This window comes from Syngnathus typhle, linkage group LG9 (genome assembly GCF_033458585.1).
Source record: "Syngnathus typhle isolate RoL2023-S1 ecotype Sweden linkage group LG9, RoL_Styp_1.0, whole genome shotgun sequence".
NCBI classification, from domain to species: Eukaryota; Metazoa; Chordata; class Actinopteri; order Syngnathiformes; family Syngnathidae; genus Syngnathus; species Syngnathus typhle.
Window position 1 is genome coordinate 2,270,633 of NC_083746.1, and position 27,202 is coordinate 2,297,834.

The following is a 27,202-nucleotide window of genomic DNA, read 5'->3' on the forward strand; positions in this document are numbered from 1 at the left end:
CAAACGACCAACCCGTTTTACTTTGTTGATTTTTGTCGTGCAGATTGAGTGTCAGAACTATATCCGAGTGCTGCTGGTCAACAAGACCCAAGTCATGACCTGTGGGACCAATGCCTTCCAGCCCCTCTGCACAATCAGAGAGGTACCAGGCTCCAGCGTTTATTTATTTATTTAATTTAATTTGTAATTTTATTGTATTTAATTTAATTTTATTGTATTTAATTTGATTTAATTTAATTTTATTGTATTTTCTCTACTACCATATGACTCATTTTGAATCTTTTTTTAGTCGGAAAAATAAACTTCTGGTTAGTTTCAGATTGTCACCATTTTTCTAACCTTGACTCAAAACAAAGGTCGGCCATCTTTGTTTCTCGAAGTTCTTTGTTTCTTCCCTCAACCAATCAAGAGATGACTTTGTGGCAGGTGGGCAACCTGAGCAAAGTGTTGGAACGCGTGAACGGCGTGGCCCGCTGCCCGTACGACCCTCGCCACAACTCCACGGCCGTGCTGACGGAGCGCGGGGAACTCTACGCCGCCACCGTCATCGACTTCTCCGGACGCGACCCCGTCATCTACCGCAGCCTGGGCGGGATGCCGCCGCTGCGTACCGCGCAGTACAACTCCAAGTGGCTTAACGGTAAAGCGACAACCGAGCGGCGGATCGCCGGCAATTTAATCTGTTGTGTTGATTTCTATCGGGCAAGTTTTAGACTTTTATGCCGGGGCGAGGAGGGAAGTGGAGATGATAGTGAGGAAGCGTGAACAACTGGCCGACGACATAGTGGGCAAACGTAGATTGCTGATCCGTGAGCAATGGAGACTCCAGCACACACACACGCACACACACACGCACACACACATGCTGTCAGCGTTACAGAATTGCCTTTCTCCAGAATTGGAAGGTGAGAATGAAAATCTCATTTCCAGCGTTAAGCCGCCGCACCGGTTCAGACGGACCCAAGAAGGCGGGGGGGGATCAAGGTGGGGGCTGGATCCAATCAATCTGTTCCCTCGTGGGATTGGTCGTCAGCCAGTTGCCGACCGACTCTCTCACGTCATGTGCCCCGATAGCACAAAGAGCTAACTAGTCGTGTCAAAAGTGAATTGAATCTTGGTTGAGTTTGTTTGTTTTCATTCGTACCCCCGAAACTAGTTTTGCTGAGTAACGTAAAATTCGGTAGGTGACACAAAACATCTCAAGTAGTCAAGTCTGATTTGTCTGATTGCAAGCAAATCCCACAAAGTTGCTTAAGTTTCCCAGAGTCGCGTCCGTCACGTCCGCAAGACGGGAGCCCGCCGCCGCCGCCCGTTTGTTTACGGCGCCGCTCTCCGCTTTATGGATGATGGCGCATTTGCAAAAAATGACGCGTTACGACTCCTCTGTGTTTAGGCGAGATGCGAGGCGCCCGTATCGCTTACAACAAACGCAGCGGAAGCTTTTCTCTGCTCCGGCAGCTCGCCTCCCAGAAGGAAACAAAAGACTGAATAGAAGGAAATGTGCCGTCTTTTGTTGAATGTCACCTGTGGCAAAACGGAGGCGGCGTATGCAAATGAGTAGAGGACAGTGATTTTTCAAAAATGTCAGTTGAGCTCAAAGTGAATTGTGCTCTCTTTTCAGCATGCTGTGGACATTTCACTTTCTCTCCATCAAACAATTTAGCCTTGATCGATGACAGTAGTACCAAACCCAAACGGCGCCACTCATCACGGCGCAAGCGTCCACTTGGACACGAGTCGTCACATGGATTTGCCATCAAAACATCGCGTCCGTCTATCACCCGCTGTTTTTCATCCTCTCTCGTTTACACCTTTGCCACTTTTATTACACGCAATAATAGCCGGGTGCGGGGTCAGCGGCGGAAATGCCTACTGAACCTGAATGCATCAATGCTGGAGGACCCAAAGGAGAGAAGATAAATGTAGCAAATATCTCTGTTCGCCTTTTACGACCACGTGCAAACATCTTGTACTCGTATGTCTTTTTTTTTTTTTTTTTTTTCTCCTCTACACCCGAATGCCTCATTTCGTTAAGCAACTGAACATTTGGGAACATATTTTTACAACAACTCCTCAGCTCATCAGGCCTCAAACACTGGAGAGTGTCTATTTTTACCACAAGCACTGAACGCATCGCATCTAGAATTTTGTTTTTTTTAAAACCTAAAATGGCATTTATATTCGTTTATCCGCTGTAATGACCTTCTCCTTTTCCCCCCTTTGTCCCGGCAGAGCCGCATTTCATCTCCGCTTACGACATGGGCCTGTTCACGTTGTTCTTCCTGCGGGAGAACGCGGTGGAGCACGACTGCGGCAAGACGGTGTACTCGCGGGTGGCGCGCGTCTGCAAGAACGACATCGGCGGCCGCTTCCTGCTGGAGGACACGTGGACCACTTTCATGAAAGCCCGCCTCAATTGCTCGCGCTCGGGCGAGATCCCCTTCTACTACAACCAGTTGCAGAGCACCTTCCACCTGCCCGAGCAGGACCTGATCTACGCCATCTTCACCACCAACGTGTAAGTCACGCCAAAAGAACACGTCAACAAAACGACCTCTGCTAAAAAAAAAAAAAAAAACTTTCACTACATCTCACACCTTGAGGCCAGTTTTTTTTTTTTTTTTTTAACGACTGCACATAAAAGCCTCACATCCAGAGGACATCTTTCTTAACGACTGTGCCTGAACGCATCACGTCTCACGTGTTATTTTGGAAAGCACCCAAAAGCTTCACATCCAGTTTGTTTTTTAAAACAGCAATTGAACGCATCGCATCAGCCACTCTTTTTATTTATTCTTTTACAGTAGCTAGGGAATTGACCACTATATCGCAGCTTTTTTTTTTTTTCTATGACTGAGCGCATCACACCTCTCGAAGGTGACTCCACCCTAACACAACAGTGGCTGTGCCTCATCTCGAACCTGCACTTGTTTGTCGAGCAGGCAGAAAAGTGTTTTTGTGCTCTTCTTCCGCCTTTGCAATAATGAACACCTGCTGCGTTTCCAGTAATTTCCTTTGAGTGCTTTATTCCTGGTACCGATGGCGCGTGCTGTTATCACTCGCCTTCCTCACACTAACTAATGACTCATGACACAAGCTTCTCATTAGATGATGCTGCAGTATCAGTAATGGTTTGTTCCAGAATGATGGGAATTTGTCTTGCAAATACAAAAACATTGTCCGCTCTCCAGTGAGCTCACTCGCAGATGTTCCGTGTGACTAGAACGCTCAACGTCTCCACGTGTCGTTTCACCGACAACGATCCAAGTTGTCCCCATCTGGCTTTTTGTTTTCTATTTGGCGCTGTAGACCGCCAGGGCTGACATTGAGACATCGCGATCACGAGACAATAACAGTCAACCATTACGATCACGTGACAATAACAAGAAGAGCGAAGATGACTCCTTTCTCCTAGCTTTTCATCTCCTTAAGATGATGGATTGATCGTGAAAATAATTAGTACCTGTGAAAAGAGGCTTGTCGAAAGTAATGTGAGGGCTTTAGCGTAGACGCAGGAGAGCGCCACAGCCGCCTTTTAATTAATTGGATGGTGGCTAAGATGCCATTACTTACTAATTATGAGTCTCCGTCATTTGTGACTCGCTCGGAATGTACTTTCTATTCGGCACACTCATCTAGGAGCGGACCTGCCAAAACAACTGCTGTGGCAACATGAAATGTGCCATGTTGCTTTAAATAATTCATTTCTAGCGAATTCAAAGCATAGACGTTATGCTAAAATGCTCCAAAAACTCCTTGATTGACATCGGTGGGTGTGATGATGTCATCAAGTGCATCATGTGACTCAGTGAGGAAGTCCAAATGTTTTTTTTAACACTTATTTATGATCTCCGGAAGCAATTACACACACATCCGAGACTCTCTCCGAGTAGCCCGCCACCGGCGACTTGCTTTATTTAGCAAGCGTTGCTTTATGTTTTCGTTCAGGTGTTTGCTGACTCATGAATAAACGCCGCCCTTGTTGTGCAGTGTGAAAATATGTATGTAATTCACGAGCGGTGCTGAGCGAGCCTTTTTTATTTTTTTCTTTGTCCCCTGCCACACTGGACGTCACTGTGCAGCTGAAACATGGCCTCAGTGTGTTTATGGCGGTTTCATTTTCAGCAACAAAATGAGGCTGGACACAGGGAGTCTGACATTTGGCTTTGTAGCGGGCAATTTAGGGTCGTTTGGGCCATTTACGGTCCCCTCTTAAAGACAAACGACTCTTAGATTTCTTTTTGCGATCGCTACCGGATTTGGAAGCACGTATACTGAGACAGATGGGCAAGGCTAGATTGAGAAGAATTAGAGATTTGGTCATTGCGTTTGGGCGCAACGTGGCAATCAAGTTTAATGGCTCACCATAAAACACTAATAACACAGCTCATTAACTTTTAGATTTTTCACTTAGCAACATGAAATTTACTTACCATGTCAATCATAAATGGACCTGCAAAAAAAGTCTCACAAAAGTACACACAAAGTTAGTTTCTATGTGTTGGTAAGCCGCCATCTGGTCGTCCTCCCACAAGTCTCGCCGACTCGCGCTGGCGACGAGCAAGCGTGTGGGCGAGCCTGGCGACAAACAAAAGAGAAGTCAGCGTTAGGAAAGGAAGGAAGTCATTACCTCCTCTCTCTGTCTCACTTGCTCCTTCTTACGTGACACCTGCTCTCCAAGTGAGACTTTAATTATGTTCTTATTGACTGCACAGAGCAGATAGAGGAGCTCAGCCAGTAGCCAAACAAGACGTGCTAGTGTAGCGTGTACCGATTCATTACGGGGGGGGGGTGACATGGATCAACACACGAAACACAATGTTGACATGCGGAGTAACAATTACTATTTTTCCGTACTTCTCCTGTTGTCAGACTTGGATCAGGGAGAGGACTCGGCTGCAGAGTGACAACCAAAGGTGTTTATTCTAACAGGCTGAAGACAGCACAAAAACAAAAAGCACCTCAAAAGGAGGGACAACAAGGCTGGAGACAGCAAAAAACAAAAGCGCCTCAATACGGTGGCAAAAAACATAACTAGAGAACACAGGCTTGACAAAAGGTAGCTTCTAAACTAGGATCTCGATCTGTTCCTCACGCGATCGCTAGTGTTCAAGACGGACTAGCACGAGACAAGGGGGAAGACGCTGGCTATATACACACAGAAGGGTGGGGACACAAGTGCGGACAATTAGGCCCAACGATCAGGGAAGTCAAGTAGCCTGACGCGCAAAGGAAGGAAGGACCCGCCAGGTGAAACGAGAGGAGAGTTACCAAAACAAAACAGGAAGTGACAATACGGCAAACAGGACAAGACAAAACAAAACACGACAGCATGACACCTGTTCTGTTCAATTCATATCTATTCATCTGTAACTTTGGATTCAGACAGTCCTACCTCAAACGTATGACGTCATTTCCTCTCCTGACCTTGTCCTATGTTTCATCCCCAGCAACAGCATCGCAGCCTCGGCCGTGTGCGCCTTCAACCTGAGCGCCATCACGCGCGCCTTCAACGGGCCTTTCCGCTCCCAGGAGAATCCCCGCTCCACCTGGATGCCCACCCCCAACCCTATCAGCAACTTCCAGGTCAGTCTCACTTTGAGCATCATTAGGCGGACTCGCAGAAGGACAGGAAAGGACAAGCGGTTCTTCTCTCTCTCCACGGTCAGTGCGGTACCATCGAGGACGAAGGTCCAAACGAGGGTCTGACGGAGCGCAGCCTGCAAGACGCCCAGCGCCTCTTCTTGATGAACGAAGTGGTGCAGCCCGAGTCAGTGGACCCGCTGGTCATGCAGGATGACGTGCGCTTCTCCCACCTGGCAGTGGACATCGTGCAGGGAATGGACACGCTCTACCACGTCATGTACATCGCCACCGGTCAGTGGAGATAAATCGGCGCGGTCGAAATGATGCACAAAGTCAGGAGCATTTCCTCCACCGTGAGCAGAATACGGCAGCATCCTGAAGGCGCTGGCCACGTCCAACAAGAACCTGCAAGGCTGCTACCTGGAGGAGTTGGAGCTCCTCCCGTCCGGCGCGCGGCAACCAATCCTGAGCCTGCAGATCCTGCACAGCGACCGCTCGCTCTTTGTGGGCCTCAGCGACCGAGTGCTAAAGATCCCCCTGGAGAGATGTTCCACGTACCGCACTGAGACGTGAGTCCATAGTCTCCACTTGTCTGCATTTTACTCCGCCATCTCTTGCTGTAGTCCACAGTGACCACTTTGCCGTATTATGATGCGCCAGACAATGTCGTAAATACCGCATGTCCTTGTGTACCAGTACTTTGTTCCCCAACTGATGCGTTCAAGGTGGCGTGTTTCCCTGCAGTGTTGCTTTGAAGCCGACCACGAATAGCCTTTGTTCGTCCAAGGAAGGAAGACGGTCGAGGTTGCTTCTGTTCTCTGTTGGCAGTTAATTCCCGCCGCCCTATAGGAGCTGATTAAAACGTCCTCCGCTAGGATTAATTAACCACTTAAAAGTCTTTCCTTTTTTCGTCGCCAGGTTAGCAAACGGATGTTTTCAGGTGGCTCAGCGCTATCTTGTTGCAAAGCACTTATTATTGTAATTATTATTATAATAATACACCTGAATATTTTATCTAACTCTGTAACTGCACACAACTACGCGCGCGCACACACGCACACACAGAGAGGAGTCAGACAGTTGATCTAATGAGATGTCGGCAGTGAGAGGAACACGAAGATCCCCTCCAGCTGGGGACTGCTCACTCTGACACTTTTCCTCACTCCTGACTCCTGTCAACGTGTCTGTCATTTTAGCTCTTCACGTCGGCGGACATTTTGACAGCTTACCGAAGCCTCTGCAACACAAAAACGTCAACATGGCTAACATTAGCAATAACCGACGAATGGCAGAATAGAACGCTAACTCTGTGACGTAATGACCTGAAGTGCAGAAGTAAACATACATTTTTACTTTCATTGATATGCCCCCAAGAAAAATCATTAAAATCTTGAATGTACACAAAATGTTTCCCACCGCAGTGAAACCGCGTGGTCGTCGCGTAGCTGTTAGCTTTGCACGCTAAGTGGTGGTTGTATGTGTTTTCTGTGGCAGGTGTGAGCATCTTGCGAGCAAATTCAATTAAGTGAAAGTGCTTTTAATGTCTCGCTCTTTTCTCGTATTGATCCACTCGCCAGCTCGCGTTGAGCTCATCCATCTTGTTTTTTGGTTACGCTGCTAAACCTTTTCCACAGCGCGTGATATGTAGCCTTTTACCGATTGCCTGTGTGCGCGTGTCCGTATTCGTGTGTGCACCTTGTCCTCTATTTATGGTGATTAGATTTGACCCGGCCACTTGGCACCTGGAGCTAATGGCGCCGTGTCATCCTCCGCCCGTCTCGCTAACTCACCCCGAGAGCTGATTTACGTTAGCCGCAGCGCCGCGCTAGCATCGCCTGCAATAGTGCACTAGCTAGGCTGCCATTGAAATTCCCAATCTGTTTTGGCAGAGGTATTGAATGCCACTCAGTGTGTCACCCCGGTGTCAACAGCGTGTCACTAATTGGATGGCAGCAGTGTTGCATCACACACGTAGCGGCTGACTGGAGCCTTCCCGTCGCTCGGCTGCGCCCCGGGGAAAGAGCCTCGCCGCTGGGGGAGAAGCTGAGCGGCGTGAACATGTCAGTGTGCTTCCCCCCAGGGAAAGCGGGAGTGCGTGTTATAATAGGCTACTGCCTCGCAGTAGCGCCTCGTTTTTTTTTTTTTTGGGCCGTGACGATCATCGCCGCAATTATACGCCCGCACGCCAGATTTTAACGCGGACGCCGTAAAAGCTGACAAGGATTTTTACGACAAACGATCGGAAGCGACAATTACGCCAGCAGACAATGCGCACGATTTATGGCCGCTGGTGTTATGTTTCTGTAAGCCGGTAGCCTGTTTAACATTGAGCTCACGTCAGTGAAGCAGCATGTGGCTCATTGCCCAGAGTTGTTTTCATACGCCTGTAAACGATTTTATGTCAGAGGACCTTGTACATTGCAATCCGTGCATGTGCAAATCCTCCTTTTGTTTGCGGACGATTAAATCTGACAATGTGGTTAAAAATTCGAACGTCATTAAAATCGAAATTGCTGCATGTCCGTCGTCACTCTGCAATCTGCTGGTCGGGTCTGAATTTGGTCTTTTCAACATGCAAGGCATAGTGTACTTTGACTTTGACTGGCGCTCAAAGTTCCGTGCAGTTGAGCCGCAAACGAGAGCTCCTCGATGAAATCACTTTGTCGACCTTGAGCCGCTGACTCGCACCATTAGCCGCGCTCGCCTGCTGTCGCTTCATCTGTACCTGATGGCGCCTTTTAATAATGGGGAGGAGGCGTGGACAGGAAGTGCCGTGAAGGCTGACAGGAAGTGAAGCTAATGAGCCGCTTCAGTCGTCCTCATTAGCGGCCTAACATTCAATTAGGCGCCATTCAATAAGAATATCTTACGATGGTTTTTAATCAGCCTCTTTGCCGCTCGATTTCTGAAACGATTCCAATTGCGCCCCCTGCAGTCTGTGCTTGGAAGCTCGAGATCCTTACTGCGGTTGGGACATGCGTCAACGGCGCTGCACTACGCTGGAGGACAGCACCAACATGAGTCAGTGGAAGCAGAACATCACGGCGTGTCCGGTAAGTCACGGTAAATTGAAGGTTGAGACTTGAACCCAGCTGTGGAACTTTGGCGTCCAGTTGCAGAACCAGACCAGGCACGGCGCTTTCGGAGACTGGACGGCGTGGCAGGCGTGCAGCAACGACGACGGTGTGGACGGCGTCAGCTCCTGTTTGTGCCGCTCCAGGTCATGCGACAGCCCGGCTCCTCGCTGCGGGGGCAGGAAGTGCGAGGGAGCCACCATCGAGGTGGCCAACTGTTCCAGGTGGGGGGAAGAGCCACGTGTCTTTTGTGAATACACAATTACTACAGGCGGGGACAATAATATAGGATGTTTTTTCACCCGAAAATTCACATATTGTAAAGATTCAAATATTTTTCCTTAAAGTGAATTTAATAAAAAAAGATTCCAAATTCATTCATCTCAGTAATTTACTGACTGTAGATAATACAATATCTTAAGATGTAAATTAGTTTGTTTTGTCTAACTCAAAATATTAGTTTATTAAAAAAATGTTTTTATTTGTTTTGTCTAACTGAAAATATTTTCTAAATTGACTTGCTGTAAATAAAATGTAAAAATATTAAAAGGGGGCATGTACATTCATTTTGATCCAATCCATTAAGAATAATATAATGAAAAAAATACTTTTTTTTGACTCAGTAAGCAACCATTATTCACCATACTTCTTAAACCTTGAGCCCATCAGTTGGTTGTAAAGCTCAAACGTGACCCTTGAATACAGAGGGGTTTTTTTTTTCGATCCTGGTGTAATGAGCTCCTATTATTGGTGTGCGTCGCCGTAGAAACGGAGGCTGGACGCCCTGGTCGTCATGGGGACAGTGCAGCACCAGCTGCGGCACGGGATTCGAGCTGCGCCAGCGCTCCTGCAACAACCCGGCGCCGCGGCACGGAGGCCGCGTCTGCGTGGGGGCCGTTCGTGACGAGAGGTAACCAAACAAAAGTCTACACCCCCCTGTTCAAGTGCCAGTAGTTTGTATGTTTTTCAAAAATATTTTAGATAAAAAAAAAAGTTAAATACCTCTTATCCCAAATGATATTGTTCCCAAGTCATTGTGGTTGCTTGTTAGGTTCTGCAACGAGGGCGCCTCGTGTCCCCAGCCGGTCTTGTGGTCCCCGTGGGGCTCGTGGACCAAGTGCAGCAGCGAGTGCAGCGGAGGGGTGCACTCGCGGGTGCGGACCTGCGAAAACGGCAACAGCTGCCCGGGATGCGCCCTGGTAAGCCAGCGCCATTTCGCAACCAAATCAGAAACGTGGAAACATGACAATTGTGACTTTAACCAGGAGTACAAGGCGTGTAACCTGGAGGCGTGTCCCGAGGTCAAGCGGAACACCCCTTGGACGCCGTGGATGCCGGTCAACGTGACGCAGGGCGGCGCACGTCAGGAGCAGCGCACCCGCTACATGTGCCGCGCTCGCCTGGCCGACCCGCATCAGCTGCAGATGGGACGACGGAAGCTGGAGACCAGATTCTGCCCCAACGACGGCACCGCCGCCTGCGACACAGACGGTAAGGCGCCTATTTTGATTTCATTCTCCATTGTTGGTTGGGGCGTTTTCACAAAAGGCACTCTTCTTCAGGCTTCAGACTGCCAAACGTGATCTAACATCCAGTTTGGGGTGTTAGCGCCACCTGTTGGCTATGCAAATTAGCTTAGCTATTGAGATTGATGTCACTTTCCTTTCCCCCCTAGCAATGAACCCTCATTGAACCAAGATGCAAAAAAAAAAAAAAATGTAATAAAACCCCTAAGGAGGGTCGGGTCGTCTTGAAGTATTCATGATGTAAAAATAAAAAAAAAGTTGAGGGGGTGTTTGTTGAGGGATTGACGACGATTGCTTTACTTTGACGGAATGTTTTACTCGCGGCAGCATTTCTCCTGCTGTCAAGACAAATGTTATTTTACAGCCCAGCTCTGTGTCCCCCCCACCCCCACCACACCCCACCCCTCAAGCATCCATCAGTTGAATGCCTGCCCTCAAGTACGCATTCCATTTGCTCACTGCAGAATACCCAACACACACACAACAACTACTCTGGACCTCCTGTAGGCTCAGGGCTGGCTTCTAATATTTCATACCTCCAGTGCCTGCCCTTGAATGCGGCCGTGGAGCACCACTGTATTTTTACAAAGTATTGATTCTGTTCTTGTCTGCAGACTTAGTGGAAGACCTGCTTCGGACCCCGCCGGTCCGAGGGGCGAGCACCCCTGGCTGGTCTTCGTGGGACTCCTGGTCCGGGTGTTCGCAGAGCTGCTCCAAAGGCTACCGCACCCGACGGCGGTCCTGCGCCGGACCCGAGGGCAAGACCGCCCCCGTGGCCTGCAAGGGTTCCCCCGTCGAGTACCAGGACTGCAACGTCCAGGCTTGTCTCGGTAAGAACCGCCGGCGAGCATACGTTAGAATCACACCCGTGCTGGATTTCATGGGGATCGAAAATGTCCTTCCGCTCAGGATATGGTGAGAAACTCGCTGCTATGTGTCTTCGTTGCAATCATGAGCGCTCGGCGCGCACACTCATTGGCCAGTGACAAAAGAGAGAATGGCTGCGAAATTGTAATTGATGATGAGATTAGCGGGAAGGATGGAGCCAATATAGATTAGCGAGGTGCACGAGGGGCCTTAAATCACAGCCTTCAAGCCGCCATTACAAACTTGTTGCAGGTCAAGAGCTCTCACTCTGACCTAAATAATCTGCGCTAGGTGTTTATGGGGATGCGCCAATTGTGTCTGAAAATGGCACCCGTGTGTTAGCGTTGACGTTGTGATGACGCTTGGCTTGCAGTGAAGGGCGCGTGGTCGTGCTGGTCGTCGTGGTCGCAGTGCTCGGCGGCGTGCGGCGGCGGCCACTACCAGCGCACCCGAGCGTGCTCCAACCCGCCGCCGTCCGCCGGGGGAGACATCTGCCTGGGGCTGCACACCGAGGAGGCGCTCTGCAACACGCACACGTGCGACGGTGAGAACAAGGACGACTTGGGAATGTTTTGAATTGTTATCTTCTCTTTCTGGGATATTTTCTGGGCTTTTTTTATTCCTATAAGGGAGAAAAAATGATGCGTGGGTGTGTGTTTGCTGGCAAGGCGTTTGAAGTCCAGCTTAAATGGTTCCGTTGTCTCCCGTCAAGCATTTCTTTTCCCCAGAGGACTTTTCAATTGGAATTATCCCAGCTGTCAATCAAGTGGCACACCCTCCTCCCACCTCCCTCATAATTACTAACCGGGGGGGGGGGGGGGGGGTAAATGAGTTCCTGTCGTTACTCCCGCCGGCGCCGAAATGCTAATCGGCCCCCTTTGATCGTCTTTTCCCCTCTCCGGCGTCCTGTCAATCGACCGTTGGCTACACGGACTAGCACGCTACGGCGGGCATTTGCTAATCGGCCATCAAGTGTCTGTGCCTGTCGCTCATGGCGATGATTAAACGATAATGAAGGGCGGCAGGAGGAACGGACGGTCCGCTGGAGTGACGAAGGCGCAACCTTTGTGTCAGTGCACAATGGAGAAAAGTTTTTTTTTTTTTTTTTTATTGATGGCCGCTGCAAAATTTGCCGATTACTGTGGTGACAGAGCAGAAAAGATAAGTTAAAAATTAATTAGATATATTTCTAAAACATCTTTTCAACCACCACTCGATACGTTGGCGCGCTTTCGGTGTGACGGCGCAGTCTTTTCTATGTGTGTGTGTCTAGATGCGTGTTGGGCCCCAAGGGAGCAGATGGAGGTCCAGGCTGACAGCGGAGGTAAACGCGTCCTCCCGTCTGCTTTTGCTCACTCCAGTAAAGCAAAGCGGTCTTTTATTTGATTTCAGCGCAATGGGGATTTTCTTCTTTTTCCCTCTCGGGTCACAGGTTCTGTTTTGGGCCTACTCGTCATCTCCGGTGTGCACTGAACAAACTTGTTTACATCACGAGTTCTTGTGCTGTTGCCGGTGGGGCTTTGCGGGTGTGGGTCGCGGTTTCTTCTCGGCAGTAATGAACGGCGTTTGTGTCCAGGTGGCTGGATGGCCTGGTCGCTGTGGTCGGCTTGCGACGACTCGGGGGTGCAGACGAGGACCCGAGCGTGCGGCGCCACCGGGGGCGCCCCCTGCGTGGGCAACACCACCCAGCGTAGGGACTGCAATGAAATACCTGGTGAGTTTGCAACTTTTTAAAAATGATTTACTTTTTCATTTATTTTATTAGTATTTATTTATGAATATATATGATTTTATTTGAAGATACATGAAAATTGCTTTCTTAACAAAATGGCCCGATTCATTTTTTTAGCGCTACACAACAGACTCGCTTTCAAAACAGTGACTTCCCGGGCTAAAAATTCTTCACCTTCACTTTAATTCCGACAGTTCATTTCAGATTGACCGAACCATGACTTGCTTGGCGAACCAACCAAGTTGTGTTGTGTCTTGTGTTGTCACCTTCAACGGCATGGTCATGATTGTTGCACGTGTGTCCCCTCTTTGGCAGCCTTGTCGGTATTTCAAGCATGCATGTGTGTGTGTTTGTGCGTGTGCATGTGTGTGTGTGTGCGTCTGACCGTCTGCTCCTGTCTTCCTCTCTGCAGTCATCCTTCCCGCATCGGGCTTTGATACGGACCAGCACTGCGGAGGTAAGTGGATTAGCAGTGGTCTGACAAGCACCCGCTACCCCCCTCCCCCCCCCCCCATCACACGCATGGCATCCTACACGCATGCTACATCCCATCCTCATGTCTGTCCACATCCAATTGAATTTGCTAACAGTTAGTGGAAGAAATGAATGAGCCGAGTTGGCTGTTTTGCTGTGGTCACCGAGCAGCGTTCACGTCCATCCACCTGATCGCCACCGGGGTGTCGTGCTTCCTGGGCGCCGGTCTCTTGTCCTTCCTGGTCTACGTGTACTGCCAACGCTTCCACAAGCCGTCGCAAGAGTCGGCCGTCATCCACCCGACCACGCCCAACCACCTCAACTACAAGGGCAACGTCACGCCAAAGAACGAGAAGTACACGCCCATGGAGTTCAAGGTGGGTCGACATTTCGCCCGGTAGCGCTCTGGAGAAGATGTCTTCCGTGTTCAACGCTTGAAAGATTTAAGAACTCTAAATGCGCTCTCATGTTTTATTTACCACTTTGATTGGCGCATTCATCTCGGCGGGCCGGGATGAAGCACCTGCTCACCTGCGCCGTATTAACGCGTTGCATTAGCGCGCCGCCGCTAACACGCTCGACTCCGTTCTCTGCTGGTCTCATTAGTTGAACCACGAGAGGTTCTTCCAAATCTTTTCTTCATGAAACGGTCCGCTTGCATTTGACCTCCTCCTTCGTAAGGCAACGCGTCGTCTTGGATGTTTAAATGAATTAAACGCAGCGTTTAGCCGCTTTAGCCGCTGACCTATTTCCCGCTCTCGCTCGATTCTCCGGGCTTTTTGGGCGACGGGAAATAAAGGTCAAACGGCTCTTAGCAATCCCCTTAATTAGCTACGTGACAATGCTAATGATAAATGCTGGCTAAATCGATCGAATCTGGCGCCGGCGTGATGAGGTGCACCTGCACAAGCTAATGAGATCCGAGACGAGAGCAAAGCTGCCTGCGAAAAGAACCATGCCACTGGTTCTTTTCGGGTTTTATGGCAAATGATCAAACTTTTTATGCTCCTCTTTCGTAATGATACAAAATGAAGTTCCTTCTGTCGAGTTGAAGTGCTTGAAATGATGGCAGCCGTCCAACTCACTTTTTAAGACCACTATGAAAGAAGGGGCACGGCACGCAAATGAAACCCAAATGGTTTCAAATGCGCCTAAAAGGTGAGCCTCGGTGCAAAATGTCCAATGTCCAAATCCTCCATTTTGTTGTCCATTATTGCACTGACGATGTTTGACATGAAATCAGATTACATTTGTTAAACTGATTTGCTTGCGCCCGTGAAAACACTGGCCAACTAAACACATCTGCCACAATGAATTAATCACCCTTACACCATGTGTGTATGTGTGTGTGTGCAACCCACAGTCACACACACGCAGTGTAAATAAAATAAATCTTTGAGGCTTTTTCCGCACTTGAGGTTTACTTTGGAACACCTTTGGGGTGCTGTTAAAGGTTTCCTTTTAGTGTGCTATACTTAAACATTGGCTTTATTTTTGAGGCACGAACAGCCGAGGTACTTCAGAGTCTGACGCTGCATTCAGGGCCGCTGGGCTATTCACCACTCGGACCTTGCAAAGGCCAATGTCAAAGAGCCCAGCAACATAATCAACTGGATTGCTTTTCAAATAGAAATGGATTAAATGTACTTTTCTTAGTTGAAGGTTTCGAAATGATGAAGTCCCCAATTTACTTGAAAGCAACACAAAGGCGATTTCTTGTGTAGAAACGTTTCGCGATACCGAAATAAAACTGCTTTGGTTCGGTTTGAAAATTGCTGACCTTGCATTTTGCCATTCGCAGACGCTGAACAAGAACAACCTCCTGCCGGACGAACGCTCCAACTTGTTCCCGACGTCGCTGCAGCAGGCCAACGTGTACACCACCACGTACTACCCGCCCGCCCTGGGAAAGTTCGACTATCAGCCCAACGCCTCGCCCTCGCCCTGCCGGACCTACAACCACACCAACAACACCTGAGGCTCGTTGACTCCGCTCGGACCACCCCCCCCCCCAACGAACTATCCCCACCCCCCCTGCCGTGACCGAAGGAGCCGGAACTTTCCGCCTGGAGAAAGAGGCTTTGCTTGACAAAAGTGGAAGGAACTTGGCGCCGGCCGGACTAAGCGAGGGACGGCGAATTTCCAAACGTCCTGCTGATGACTTGTCAAAAGACGTGCAAGGGGATGAGGCCAGTGTAAATAATCCACCGGGATAAAGACTCTCAACAGACCGTCCAACCGGATCGCTCCGAAATGAAATAGCGCGGGGGGCCATATCAAATATGGCCGCCGTGCTGCGTTAGCGAGGGTTTGGGATAAGCTAGTAGATGACACTTGGTTTGTAACATGAATTGCGATTGATTGAAATGCTTGAAAGTAGGGCTTCAAGACTGGGTTTAAGTTAAGATTTAAGTTTTCAATAAGCGTTGGGGTTTCGGGTTCACTTTTCAAATCAGGGTTTTAAAGTTGAATGTCAAATCTAAGTGAAAGTTTCAAACCGGAGAGTTAAAAGTCAAAGATGTCAAATTTTGGGTTCCACGACAAAGTTATGGTTTTAAATGAAGGGTTCAGAGTTGGAGTTTTATGGTGGGGTTTCAAGGATTTCAAACTTCAACCCGAATTTGAAACCTTAACCTTGGCTTGAAAGCCTAACCGAAGCTTCAAAACCTAACTCTATCATGAAGCCAGGCTTAATTTGAAACCTGAGTGTTGAACTTGGCCCCTCCTCCTGACTTTTAGAACCCGATTTAAGCTCACCCTTTGCAGCCCTACTCTAACTTTGTTTCAAGCTCTTTGGAAGCCAGTAGCATAGAACCACTAACTCTTCTTCTTTGTTGGCAACATTACATTATTTCAATTGGGTTTCTTTTTTTTGGTGTATGTGCGTACTTGTGAATTGGGGAACTGGGAACATTGGAGTGTGCGCACACTGTGGATTTGTACTTGTGAACAAAAATAACTAGACTTGTGTGTGTGTGTGTGGGGGGGGGGGGGGGGTCATGTGTGCGTGTGTGTCTGTGTGTGTGTGTGTGGACAACATACACACTGACGCTGTACTTCATTCTAATGCCACTACTGTGCTGCTGTGTGTGCGTGTCCATCCAGTAAATAGCCAGATGATGATTGACAGCCTGTAAAAGTTTGTGTATACATTTGTGTACACGTATGTATATTCGGTCTTGTTTTTAGGGAAGCCTTATAGTCCGCACTCGCACGTATGCACAAACTGACGTGTGTGGGCTGGTGTGTGTGTGTTTTCTATGCAAGTTGTGGCGAGGGGCGTCTTGTCGTCCACACTGTGAATCCTTTTGCTACTTTCTATTTTTCTACCAGCAGCGGCGCAAAACTCAATAAAATTTCAAAAGGCCAAGCGTGGGCGCAACCACAAAGGCAGACGTTTCTTTGTCTTATTGTTGTTGGGTTTCAAATGGGGTTTTGATTCGAGTGGTGGACAAGGTTACCGTTTCAAAGTGAAGTTTTCCGGTTCGGGTCTCGGTACACGTGAAGCGGTTCATATTAACACTTAGATGCACTTTACCCTAACACTCTTCTATAAGTAGGTTAATAATGCAATTTTTGTCATTTTGAAAAAAACCGTTAGCAGTTAGCTTGGACTCCAAGCTGCAACACCACTTACTTTATGCACGTGTCTCAGTGATTGGTTCTTTCTTTTCTTGACAAATCGCAAATCTACATTCTGGCGAAAATAAATGACGCCAGGAGCCGCAACACGTTCACTGACTGATCCGTTGCTGCACGGGAACATTGACCCGTTCGCGAACGGGAAAGTCAGGATTTGTGCCCTCACTGACCCGTTCACGCACAGGTCCGTTCAGTTGGAGAACGGGAAATGTAATTCCCGGCTCGTTCATGAACAGGAAGTGACGTCTTTTTGTCCTGTACTTCTTCGTTTTGTTTTACGGCGAAGTGGCACCAGCTTCAATGCGCATTACCGACACCTACTGGTTGAAGTCATATGAACTGAAAAATAAAACGAATCACTTTAGGAAGATTCGTTCACTCGTTCACTGAAACGATTTGTTCTTTCGAACGAATCGTTCACTTACGAGCCAACACTACCCCTGTATTAAGTATTATATTTGGGACCACGCAATGATTCGATGTTTGACATATCTTTAGGCTTATGAATGACCACGTATAGAAATACTTTTTTTATTAAATAAAAAAAGATTGATAATCGTACGTTCCACTAGAAAAGAGAAAGGTTTAAATGTTATGTTCCGTCCTTGTGCTGTGAAGTCAATCATCACACCGTTGTTATTCATAAAACAGTTTTAATAAAAGGAAATAAGGTGCTGGAGAGTTTTCAGGACACGTACAAGCCGAAGGCCACAAAGGGAACACGACAAAGGACACGTATGTCGACGGCAAAGGACAAACATTTCTGCACATGATAAACAAACAACAATTTTCCCATTTCCCCACTTTGTGCAAACAAACAAAACATCCTTCCTTGGATGCTTTTGAATGAAACCCTTTTTTGTTTTATCCCACTCACTTGGAACTTACACAATCACCGAGTCGCCTCGTTTTGGCTTGGACAAACCGACAAAATAAACTATTGTTAGCACAAACGTGACGTAAATAGCCTTTGAAAGACCTTGAGACACGCCCGTTGAGGTTGGTGACCCCCTGCAGGTTCCTTTTAAAAGTCTGTCAAAACATAATAAACACAAAATAAGAAATTTGTAAAACGAGGTTGGTAGGTAACGTCTAAAGATCGATCAATCCTTTACTTCTCCCTTTTATTCCGCCTTGCTTGGAGGCCACACAATCATCACGCTTTTGCGGTCACACACGCACGCGCATACACCCACAAAACATTGTTAGCTAAAAACCACAACAACCTTTTTAAAGGTAAGACAAGTAACCAATCCTGGAGCTCCAAACAGTCAAGTTAAAACAAATCCCAAAATAATATCTTGTCTCGTTTGGCTGCTGCTGGCTTGTGGTCAGGCAGCTTAGTGGCAGCGTCCATTTTGTGGGAAGCTCGGTCAGACAAAATGGCCACTTTTTGTGTAGGGTAAACGTCGATTTTAAGAGTCCTTGCTGGCAAATCTCACCCAAAAAAACGTCACTAAAAAGTCCCTTTTCTTTTGTGCAACATAAAGGTCCGCGTTTTGCGTCTTGTCTGTCCCGTCAAACGGAGACAAAGACGTCCAGGTAGAGGCGGTCGTACGACTCGCGGAAGAACATGATGAGCACCAGGCTGAAGATGCACGAGCTCGTCAGACACCAGTTCAACCACGACAACTCTGTGGAGGCCGCACAAAACAAGATCCAAATCAAGGTTGTATCAAAGGTGAGAAATGAAAGCAAAAGAAGGTTGCGTGGTAGGTGAGGTGGAAAAGGTAGGAACCATGCTTGGTCGGAAAGGAGGTAGGTAAGGTGCAATCAATTAGGTTGGCCGATAGCTCCATGCAAGTCAGGTCAAAAAAAAACGTGCGTAATCTGACCCATGACCGTGTGACAGGTTATTGTTATGCGCTTCTGACGCACAAAAATGAACAGGAACGCAAACGACTGACACTTCTCTCAAAGTATTTCTAGGGAGAGAAGAAAAAAAAGGCATCTGAGCTCTCACATCATCTCCATCCTTCAAGAGATCCTTGAAGACCTCGGAGTCTTCTGGAGGCGCCTGCACGTCGCTCACTTCACACATGCCGCAAAACTTTGTCAAAATAATACGGAATGTGGAAAAAGAATCTTCCAAGGAAGCGCCGCAATTATGCCGCGTGCTCAGCAGCACAACGCCTAACCCTAACCCGCCTCCACTTCCTGCCAATCCTCGGTGCTGCTTTGTATTCGGGCCGACGCGCACGGCTTAACGATGAGAAATAAAAGGGCGACGGGAGCAGAGGGGAGGGCGGCGAGGTTCGCCGGCGGCCCCAGCCACGTGAGGCCCGGCGTGACCGCGCCGGTGTTAAGATGGTCACCGAGGGGAGTTCATGGAGCAGGTTGATTGTTTCTAAAGTGAAGAGCCCGCCGGCGTCACCCTGAGGATTTCTTTTTCTAATACAAGCGCCACACTCATCTTGTAGTAGGGGAGGGAGGGAGGGAGGGAGGGAAGGCAGGTGAAGTGCTAGGAATTAAAGAGGGTGATAAGGGAGGCAGGACAGGAAACTTAAAAAGGTAGGAAAGGTGAGGAAGGTAGGCCGTCGTACCTGTACAGTAGAAGGTGAGGAAGAAGAGGAGCAGTCCGGTGAAGAGGTTGCCTAGGAAGGTGACCACGCCGCAGGTGATGCCTTCGGGGACCGGGTAGACCGTCTCGATGAAGAGCTCGAAGAAGATGGGCACGCTGCTGTTGATGAAGATGCCCACCAGGATGCACGACGTGTACAAGATGGCTGCCGGGAGGGCGGGGGAAAAGCAGCGCGTTACGGGCGACCACCGCTAGCGCTAGCCAGGTTAGCGCTCATTACCGGCTAATTTGTACCTGCGTTGGAGGGGAGGTGCGTGACCCTGCTGAGGCAGGTGAGCGTGAACCAGGTGGAGGACAGCGAGGCCCCGGCCAGCATCAGAACCAGGATCAGCTTCAGCATCCCGCGGATGGAGTCGGCAAACCTGAGAAGCAAACGAGGGATTCCAGCAAGGGCCGCCGTTAGGATTTCAAGGCAGCCTTAAGGCGGCCTTTTGAAAAAGTTACACGGGGGATTCCGAAAAATAATTTAATTTGCCCTGACTAATAAACGGGAACTAAGCGTTAAAAATGGATGACTCGCTTGGCCCTAATTTCTCCCGTCGTTAAACAAGCGACGGCGCTCGTCTTCGCCGAGAAAACGGCACTCTCGCAGTCTCGCTTGTCTTTTTGCGCGCCGTAGCTCATTAACGGCTAGCGCACCATCCCCGCGAGACGCCGGCGAGCGGAAGATGAGACGCGCCGCTCTCTAACTAAAGAGGAGGCGCTCCAGATAAGACCAAAAAAAAAAAAAAAAGGACTTCACCAAAGAAGCTAATGTCGATCGCTCTATCTATCTATCTATCTATCTATCTATCTATCTATCTATCTATCTATCTATCTATCTATCTATCTATCTATCTATCTATCTATCTATCTATCTATCTATCTATCTATCTATCTATCTATCTATCTATCTATCTATCTATCTATCTATCTATCTATCTCTATCTATATCTATCTATATCTAGATAGATTAGGGACTGGCAAGAAGTAAAAGTTACAGGAACTTTTGGTGTGAATGTTAGCCCAGATTGTCTTGCCAACAAGATGAGCAGCACAAGAGAGCTTTTTAAGCCGGGGGCTTCATTTCAAATCCTGATTTCATTGCGGAGAGGATCACGGCGTGTAGCAAATCCATAAGAAGCTTACGGCTAACTGATGGAGGCGCACGCCGTTGGACGGGGGAGCCCAGTTCATTTCATTGCACTGAGCGCGGCGGCGACGACAACAACAAACTTCCTTTATTAGCGATATCTGTCCGAAAAAGTCCCTTCCACTAGATGGCTAACCAATCCCTTTCCAGTCTCCAATGAGGGTCAGGAAATATTTCAAGGCACATTTGAAACAAGAACTGCGTTTTGAAACGGGAAGTCGGTGGCTCACCTGGCCATGGCCACCCCGAAGACACAGCCGCCAACCGTGGACCAGAAGCCGATCCAGCCCGCATCCACCTGACGAGCGAGAGACCAGTTAGAATATTTCCTTCAAATGGGACAACATGGATGAAGCTGGAGAAGCCCCGCCCCCAACATCATTTCCCTTTGAATGATCACCATAACAATCAGAAGCAACTTTTATTCCAAATGGCTGTGTTTTGTCGTTTGGCTGCGCTATCGGGGATACTTTTCAAACGGCGAGCAATTATTGTCAGGGCGCCTCTCGTTAGGATCTGCGACAACACATCCAATTGATGAGATGGATCCAGTGAGACGGAAAGCGAGGACGCCAAACTCTAATTGCATCGGCCTCAGGCAACGGCGCACGTAATACCAATCTTACGCTCGCAAACTTGGGAGAACGCAAACGGCCCCACTTCAAGCCGCCTGGTGTGTGTGTGCGTGTTTCCCCGGCCAACTGGAGCGGCAGCGGTGCCGTCATGGTTAATACCGTTTGGGTACAAGTTGTTTGATGTGAGCCGCAGTGTGCGGAACGGAACGTCTTTGCCGAGGTGATTGCATCCGAGAGGCGCTGGAGGCCAGCGCGTTCAACGTGAACTGCACCTTGGACGGTGGGGGAGCTGACGACGCCTCGCTTCGGGAAGCCCAAGCCAAATTGAAGGCTGGGAAAATATTTCCAAGTGGACAATGTCGACGGATGGAGGGGAGCGGGGACGGGCGGCCGCTTGACTTTCCCTTTGCCGTCGTTCGACAGGCAAATCGATTGCCTGCCTCCCGCCATGAAACACAAAGCTGGAAGAACGATTGCTGCCGGTGGGGGAATCTTTCCGGCTTCGAGATATAATGCGAAAGAAAAGAAATGATCCCTTTCACGCTGAGAGCTTCCCCGTATGAGCGGCCGATCGAAATTTTAAGTGTGGCAAATGGAGCGGAAAAGGCAGTTTGGGTTGCCTCATTGTCATGCACGCACACACACACACACGCACACGGAGTGGACGACCGCCACTTGGCTCGCAAATTGTTCTCCGAGGCGGCGGCAAGATTGAAAACGTCGAGCGGTGACCCAACATTGTGACAAAAAAAAGCCCGAGGCAGCGAAGCACCATGAGTTATTTGCTGTATTAAAACTAAAGTGTCTGAGTGTGTGTGGCGAACACACATACCTGGCTGACTTTGGCCGGCGTGAGGATCATGTCAAGGACGCCCGCCCAGCCGGCGATCACCCCGGTGGGCACGGCGTAGGCCAGCGCGATCATCAGGAAGCGGAAGTTACTGCGGGATGCACAAAAAAAATAAATAAATCACCATTTGGCAAATTGCTGAGCGAGCGAGCGAGCCGCTTGCTTTCAACGGCGCTAAAGGTCTCAATGTTGGTGTTGCCTTAAAGGCAAATGTTCCCATCCAAAACCGGAAGAGCAACGAGGAGAGGGGGAAAAAAAAAAGCCCATCTTCTACTTGAGCCGTTTTAAGATGGCTGCAGCGGATTCACGGCTGCCAAAATGAAGGTGGACAAATAAGACATCAGACAGTTGCCGGCCGGCTGAGGCGAAACAGCTTCGGGCGACGACATGCACGTGAGCTGGCGGCTCGAGAAGGCGCTCAAATCCACTCAGCTTAGCACATCCGCACACACACACAGTCAAAGCGTACGGGTAACACACACTACTTGTTTTGGTCCCCCCCCCCCCCCCAACCTTCCGCCCACCTCATTGTCATGCTGCAGGCAGACCGAGGTGAAAGGCAAACGCGGACCATCTCGACAACAGCACCAAGCTTCACATGCGACACCCGCGCATCTTTGAAATGCTCAATGCCCGGTCGGCCGGACGTGAGCCTTGACGTGATCCCGGGCCCCTGCTTCCGTCCGACGCGGCGTTTTAATTACGCGGCCCGACGTGGCGACAGGGGGCGGAAAGTTATGGTTTCATTTTAATCAAAGACGCAAACAGGCTGGAGCTACGGGATTGATGAGACCACCGCCGGGCCCTGTGGCACGCCCCCCCCCCCCCCCCCCCCCGCCTGTAATCACTTTAGCTTTGAACCTTGTCACTCGTGATGCATTGATCTCCGCTCGGGTCCGTCAAGGACAAATGGCACTTAGCTGATGACACGTTCGACTCCACCAGACGGAAACGCGGCCCGGTTTTCTTTAGCTAGCGGCTAACTGGCATCGGCTTGTTTGTGTGCCGGTGTTGAAGTGCACTGATGCCGACTCTCAAATCCAGAGCCCAAAGCCAGTTTCAGTTAAGAAAACAACATTTGGTATGTCAGTCTATCGAGAGCCCCCCCCCCCCCCCCCCCCCCCAAAAAAAGCTCAAAAACAGCCACTTGGAGGCTCGATGCTGTCCGACCGAGATAAAAGGGTGCCCGGAAGCTGGATGACCCGGATAAGCTTGGTCTAACTTTGTGTGAAGGATGAGGATCAACTTGGCCATTCATCCAAAGGCGCCTGAGCCCACTGGGCCCGCAGCAAAGGTATTTTTTCACAGGCTGCCATCGCGCATCTCCGCCGCTTTGATCCACGGCCCAAACCTCGGGCGATGCCGCGTTCTCGCAAAAACCGTCTCACCCCCCCCAAAAAAAAAAAAAAAAAAAGCAGCCCTTTAAAAATGTTTCAGGATCACGCACGTTAGCTGGGTAGGGCGACATGTGACCCACATGGAGCGCTCTCATTTATCAGGAGGGGAAGATCTCTTTGATTAGACCCTCAACAGACGGCGAGGGGCTTCGTTGAAGATTCCGTCCAATTCGACAAGCTCTGTCGTCGTCACGTTCTACTTAAGACGCGTTGCAAAAAGCACGGCAAATACTCAAAAATGCATACAAATGATTTTGGAGGCTTGTGTGTTGGTTCACCTGAGCAGTCTCCAGATGCTGCTCCTGTAGCTCAGCCGCTGGCTCGCGGCGGCCACGCTGGGGGGAAGCGGCGGCCGCGAGGGGAAATACAAGAGCACTGCCACAAACAGCACAGCGATGACAGACAGCTCTGGAAGAGGACAAATACATATTTTTTTAAAAATCTGCTGAAAATTGTTTCCTCGTTGTATTTTCTCTGAGTGGCGAGCGAGCATCATGAGCCGACCTCCAGAATTTAAAACGAGTGACTTGGAATGAAAGTGGGACAGACGTCAGTCTCCATCTTCTGACATCGCCACATGCTTTTAATTTTCTGAATCATTTAAGCATGACACTCCCAAAAATCCATTTTCCTTCCAGCCGTCTGCATGTGGGGGCTCGAAATTGCCTTGTTTTTGTCCATGCGCCTTCCTTTGATCGTATTTGTCCTGCGACGCGGCGCAGAAGCGCAATCGATCTCGGGCCGCTCGTACCTGCATACATGAGCAGCTGGATCTTCTCCCGGATGGCGCCGTCCAAAGCGGGCGGCGGCGCCGACACCCGGTGGCCCGCCGGCTGGGTGCCGTTGGGGGCGGGCACGATCAGGGGTCCCGCCACGTAGGAGGCGGCCCCGCCCAGGTAGGGGAAGAGAGAGGCCACGGCGGTGGCGGTGGCCCGCTGGTCCGGGGCGAACCACGTGGTGGATAGGAAGGGGCCAGCGCTCATGATGGTGGGACCGGCTAAACCATTGAGGAGCTGACCGCCGTGGATGAACCTGCAACGACAAGCAAAATTCAAAATGAGCTTTGGGTGAAAGGCGCCGGCAGCAAATCGTTTTGTCTCGGTTACAGCGACATCTACTGGTGAGTGCTGCACCTGCGCATGACCCCTGTCAGTCTGGTTAACATCTGTAAGGGCAAATAATGGCTTTTCCCACACCATAGTTTTGCTAAAGACACAACAATTGTCTTTTTAAAGCACAAATATGGCACTTTTAACAGCAAAAGCACTCAAAATGATCAAAAGCACCATTATTGTGTTTTTCCTCGCCATTTTGTCTGTTAGCGCATCTCTAATTAACGACTGCTTTGTCTGCACGTCAGCGGGCCGCCCCGAGTCGGCGACCCGTCTCCAAATGAAGGTCGTCAGCGTTTTGGCTTGTTATGGTGCAATCTGTCGCTACAAGGCCACCTTGTCCTGGCGTCACGCTGAGGTCAATCGCATCCTGCGGCAGGCGGCAGGTGGAACCGCCGCACCTGCTCTGACCTTGATTTGGGCAAACTGACGGGAAGAGGGCCAACAGCTTTATGGTGATAATTTCTCACGGTCTAAAATGATTGCTCCTCTACTGTGGCGATGATTGCGAAGAGGAGGCGTCTTACCAGCGGCGGAGAGACGGGTCCGTCAGCGGGATGCTGCGCAGCACCGCCCCCAGCAGCATTAAGAAGGCCGACAGCAGGAGGGACGCCCGAAGACCTGCAGACAGAACATCATCAGACCACCAGAGTCCACTGACCTCCACTCTGTAAATGTCAATCTCAAATATTAGACAAATAGGCCATTTGCAAATATTAGATTTTTGGGTTGGCGGGAAATGTTGACGCTGCCCTTAAATTCGTCATAAGTGCCTTTCCTTTTTATTTGTTTTCTCGGCGACTTGAACGGCAACGCCTCGACAAGACCTTCGAGAGCGAGTTGAAGTGGAAGAACTTGAAGAGACCCTCCAAACGAGCACTTAACAGCATTCCGACAACAAACTCACATCTTGTTTTCTAGGCTAATGTAGGACGGGGGGGGGGGGGGGGACAAAGCAGAGAAGTGGACAGACTTATGAAATATGGCAATGAAACTAGATATTTATATTTCTGTCTCATTTTAAGCATTGTCTTATCAATAAATATTTGTCTAATATCGCTATTGCTTAGTCCCCCCCAAATATCTACACTACCGTTCAAAAGTTTGGGGTCACAAAATTGTTTGGGTGACCCCAAACTTTTGAACGGTAGTGTAAATATTATTATAATAAAATACTATGAATTAAATATTATAAATTATATCTTATGTTTGTATAAGATTATATATAATCTATGAATATAAGTATACATATATATTATAAGATTTTTTACACAGAAGATTATATATAAAATCTATAAATAATTATCTAAATAAATATATACACTACCGTTCAAAGGTTTGGGGTCACCCAAACAATTTTGTGACCCCAAACTTTTGAACGGTAGTGTATGTGTTTTTGTTTTTACTCAATACCGTTTCATCCAACTGTCCGTAAACATATCACGTCCACACCATTTTGGAAAACAAAATTGCATCAGAGCGACTCACCAAACCTGTGAGACAACAATTACGAAGTGTCTGGCGTTTTATCAACGTCCGCAACCCCGCTAACCCAATTCACCACACGGCCTCGTGGCCAAGTCCACACGGCAGTAAAGCGGAGTGCCAAATATGCGTCTTTCCCAACTTGTCAGCTGTCTCTTCTTCTACATGTCTGACCTGACTTCATTGTCACATGAAGAAAAGTTAGGCAAGTCTGCAAATTAGTCACATGGCAGTCACAGTCAAAATGATGTGCTAACAACCGACAATGTCTCTACTTGTAAACGTGTCAATACATGATACCGCTGTCTCGTCTGGGAAATGGAAGGCGAGTCATTAAGTTATTTAAGATGCTACCGCCCTGATTGAATACGTAACATTGCGTTTAACTCACAATGACCTATTGGAACTTCTTTGTTGAGCATATCAACCAATATTTATCGTATCAATAAGGGAACATCATGATTTTAAAACTCTATACGATGTAGTTTGTTACTTTTGACATAACAATGGGGATTTCATGTGATTTTATAACAAGAGGACATGCAAACAAGTTCAAAACTGAATTGAACGACTTTGAGGCTACACGTTACAATGATCGGGTCCGATAGTGGTAAAGATCATCAGCATCCTTTAGTTTACCTGCTAAGAAAATACAATATATTGCAATCGATGCATCACATGGTGTTTTGCAACATATCGATACTTGTCCGAGTTTACCTCTTTTATCCATCAGCCACATGAACAGCAACCACGGGATGAAGCCTACCGGACCCCACAGGACCAGCACCGCGATGTCGGACTTGGTGAAACCGAACGCATGAGCGGCGGAGTTCTGGATGGGGCCCCAGAAATTCCACACCATTCCCTGCATCAGGGCCAGCAGGGAGAACAGGCTGAGGACTAGCCATCTTCGGCCGTACACACGGCCGTTGACTGGCGGCGGAGCGAGAAGCGGCTCCCTCTCGGCTTCGGTGCTCGAAACGGCACCCATGGTGGATCACCGTGAGTTCGGTTCTGGATCTATTCTGCCTTTTTGTGGTCGTTTTAGCCGGCAGAGAACGTTGAGTACACTCGGTTCTAGTCGCTGGCAATAACACAACAGCCGACGAGTGCGGAACGTGACTGCGCATGCGCAATCAATCTGGTTTCCGGTACGGAAACTGTGGCTC

The 27,202-nt window shown here is 48.9% G+C and overlaps 2 protein-coding genes across 6 annotated transcripts in view; one reads left to right on the forward strand and one right to left on the reverse strand.

The window, feature by feature from the left end:
- The window catches only part of sema5ba (sema domain, seven thrombospondin repeats (type 1 and type 1-like), transmembrane domain (TM) and short cytoplasmic domain, (semaphorin) 5Ba), a 42,290-nt gene extending 25,642 nt beyond the window's left edge, over window positions 1-16,648 (forward strand). For 2 of the 5 annotated variants that reach the window (XM_061287313.1, XM_061287314.1), the window contains 16 exons: window positions 44-142; window positions 427-640; window positions 2,233-2,518; window positions 5,451-5,586; window positions 5,670-5,877; window positions 5,948-6,155; window positions 8,522-8,639; window positions 8,700-8,884; window positions 9,427-9,570; window positions 9,712-10,151; window positions 10,801-11,016; window positions 11,427-11,597; window positions 12,630-12,767; window positions 13,198-13,242; window positions 13,431-13,636; window positions 15,061-16,648. In XM_061287313.1, the coding sequence (XP_061143297.1) occupies window positions 44-142; window positions 427-640; window positions 2,233-2,518; window positions 5,451-5,586; window positions 5,670-5,877; window positions 5,948-6,155; window positions 8,522-8,639; window positions 8,700-8,884; window positions 9,427-9,570; window positions 9,712-10,151; window positions 10,801-11,016; window positions 11,427-11,597; window positions 12,630-12,767; window positions 13,198-13,242; window positions 13,431-13,636; window positions 15,061-15,237 (2,991 nt within the window). In that variant the 3' untranslated portion in view covers window positions 15,238-16,648. Of the gene's footprint in view, window positions 1-43; window positions 143-426; window positions 641-2,232; window positions 2,519-5,450; window positions 5,587-5,669; window positions 5,878-5,947; window positions 6,156-8,521; window positions 8,640-8,699; window positions 8,885-9,426; window positions 9,571-9,711; window positions 10,152-10,800; window positions 11,017-11,426; window positions 11,598-12,326; window positions 12,378-12,629; window positions 12,768-13,197; window positions 13,243-13,375; window positions 13,637-15,060 lie in introns of those variants that run through there. The other 3 variants (XM_061287315.1, XM_061287316.1, XM_061287317.1) reach the window with 3 other exon arrangements.
- An 886-nt stretch (window positions 16,649-17,534) lies between these two features.
- slc49a4 (solute carrier family 49 member 4) lies at window positions 17,535-27,175 on the reverse strand. Its single transcript, XM_061286594.1, has 9 exons — window positions 26,751-27,175; window positions 25,076-25,169; window positions 24,188-24,468; window positions 23,715-23,844; window positions 22,022-22,130; window positions 20,845-20,912; window positions 19,717-19,844; window positions 19,445-19,627; window positions 17,535-18,535 (listed from the first exon to the last, which is right to left on the reverse strand). The coding sequence occupies exons 1-9, from the start codon at window positions 27,022-27,024 to the stop codon at window positions 18,420-18,422; spliced, it is 1,383 nt and encodes a 460-aa protein (XP_061142578.1). The 5' UTR covers window positions 27,025-27,175; the 3' UTR covers window positions 17,535-18,419.
- Window positions 27,176-27,202: the final 27 nt, after the last annotated feature.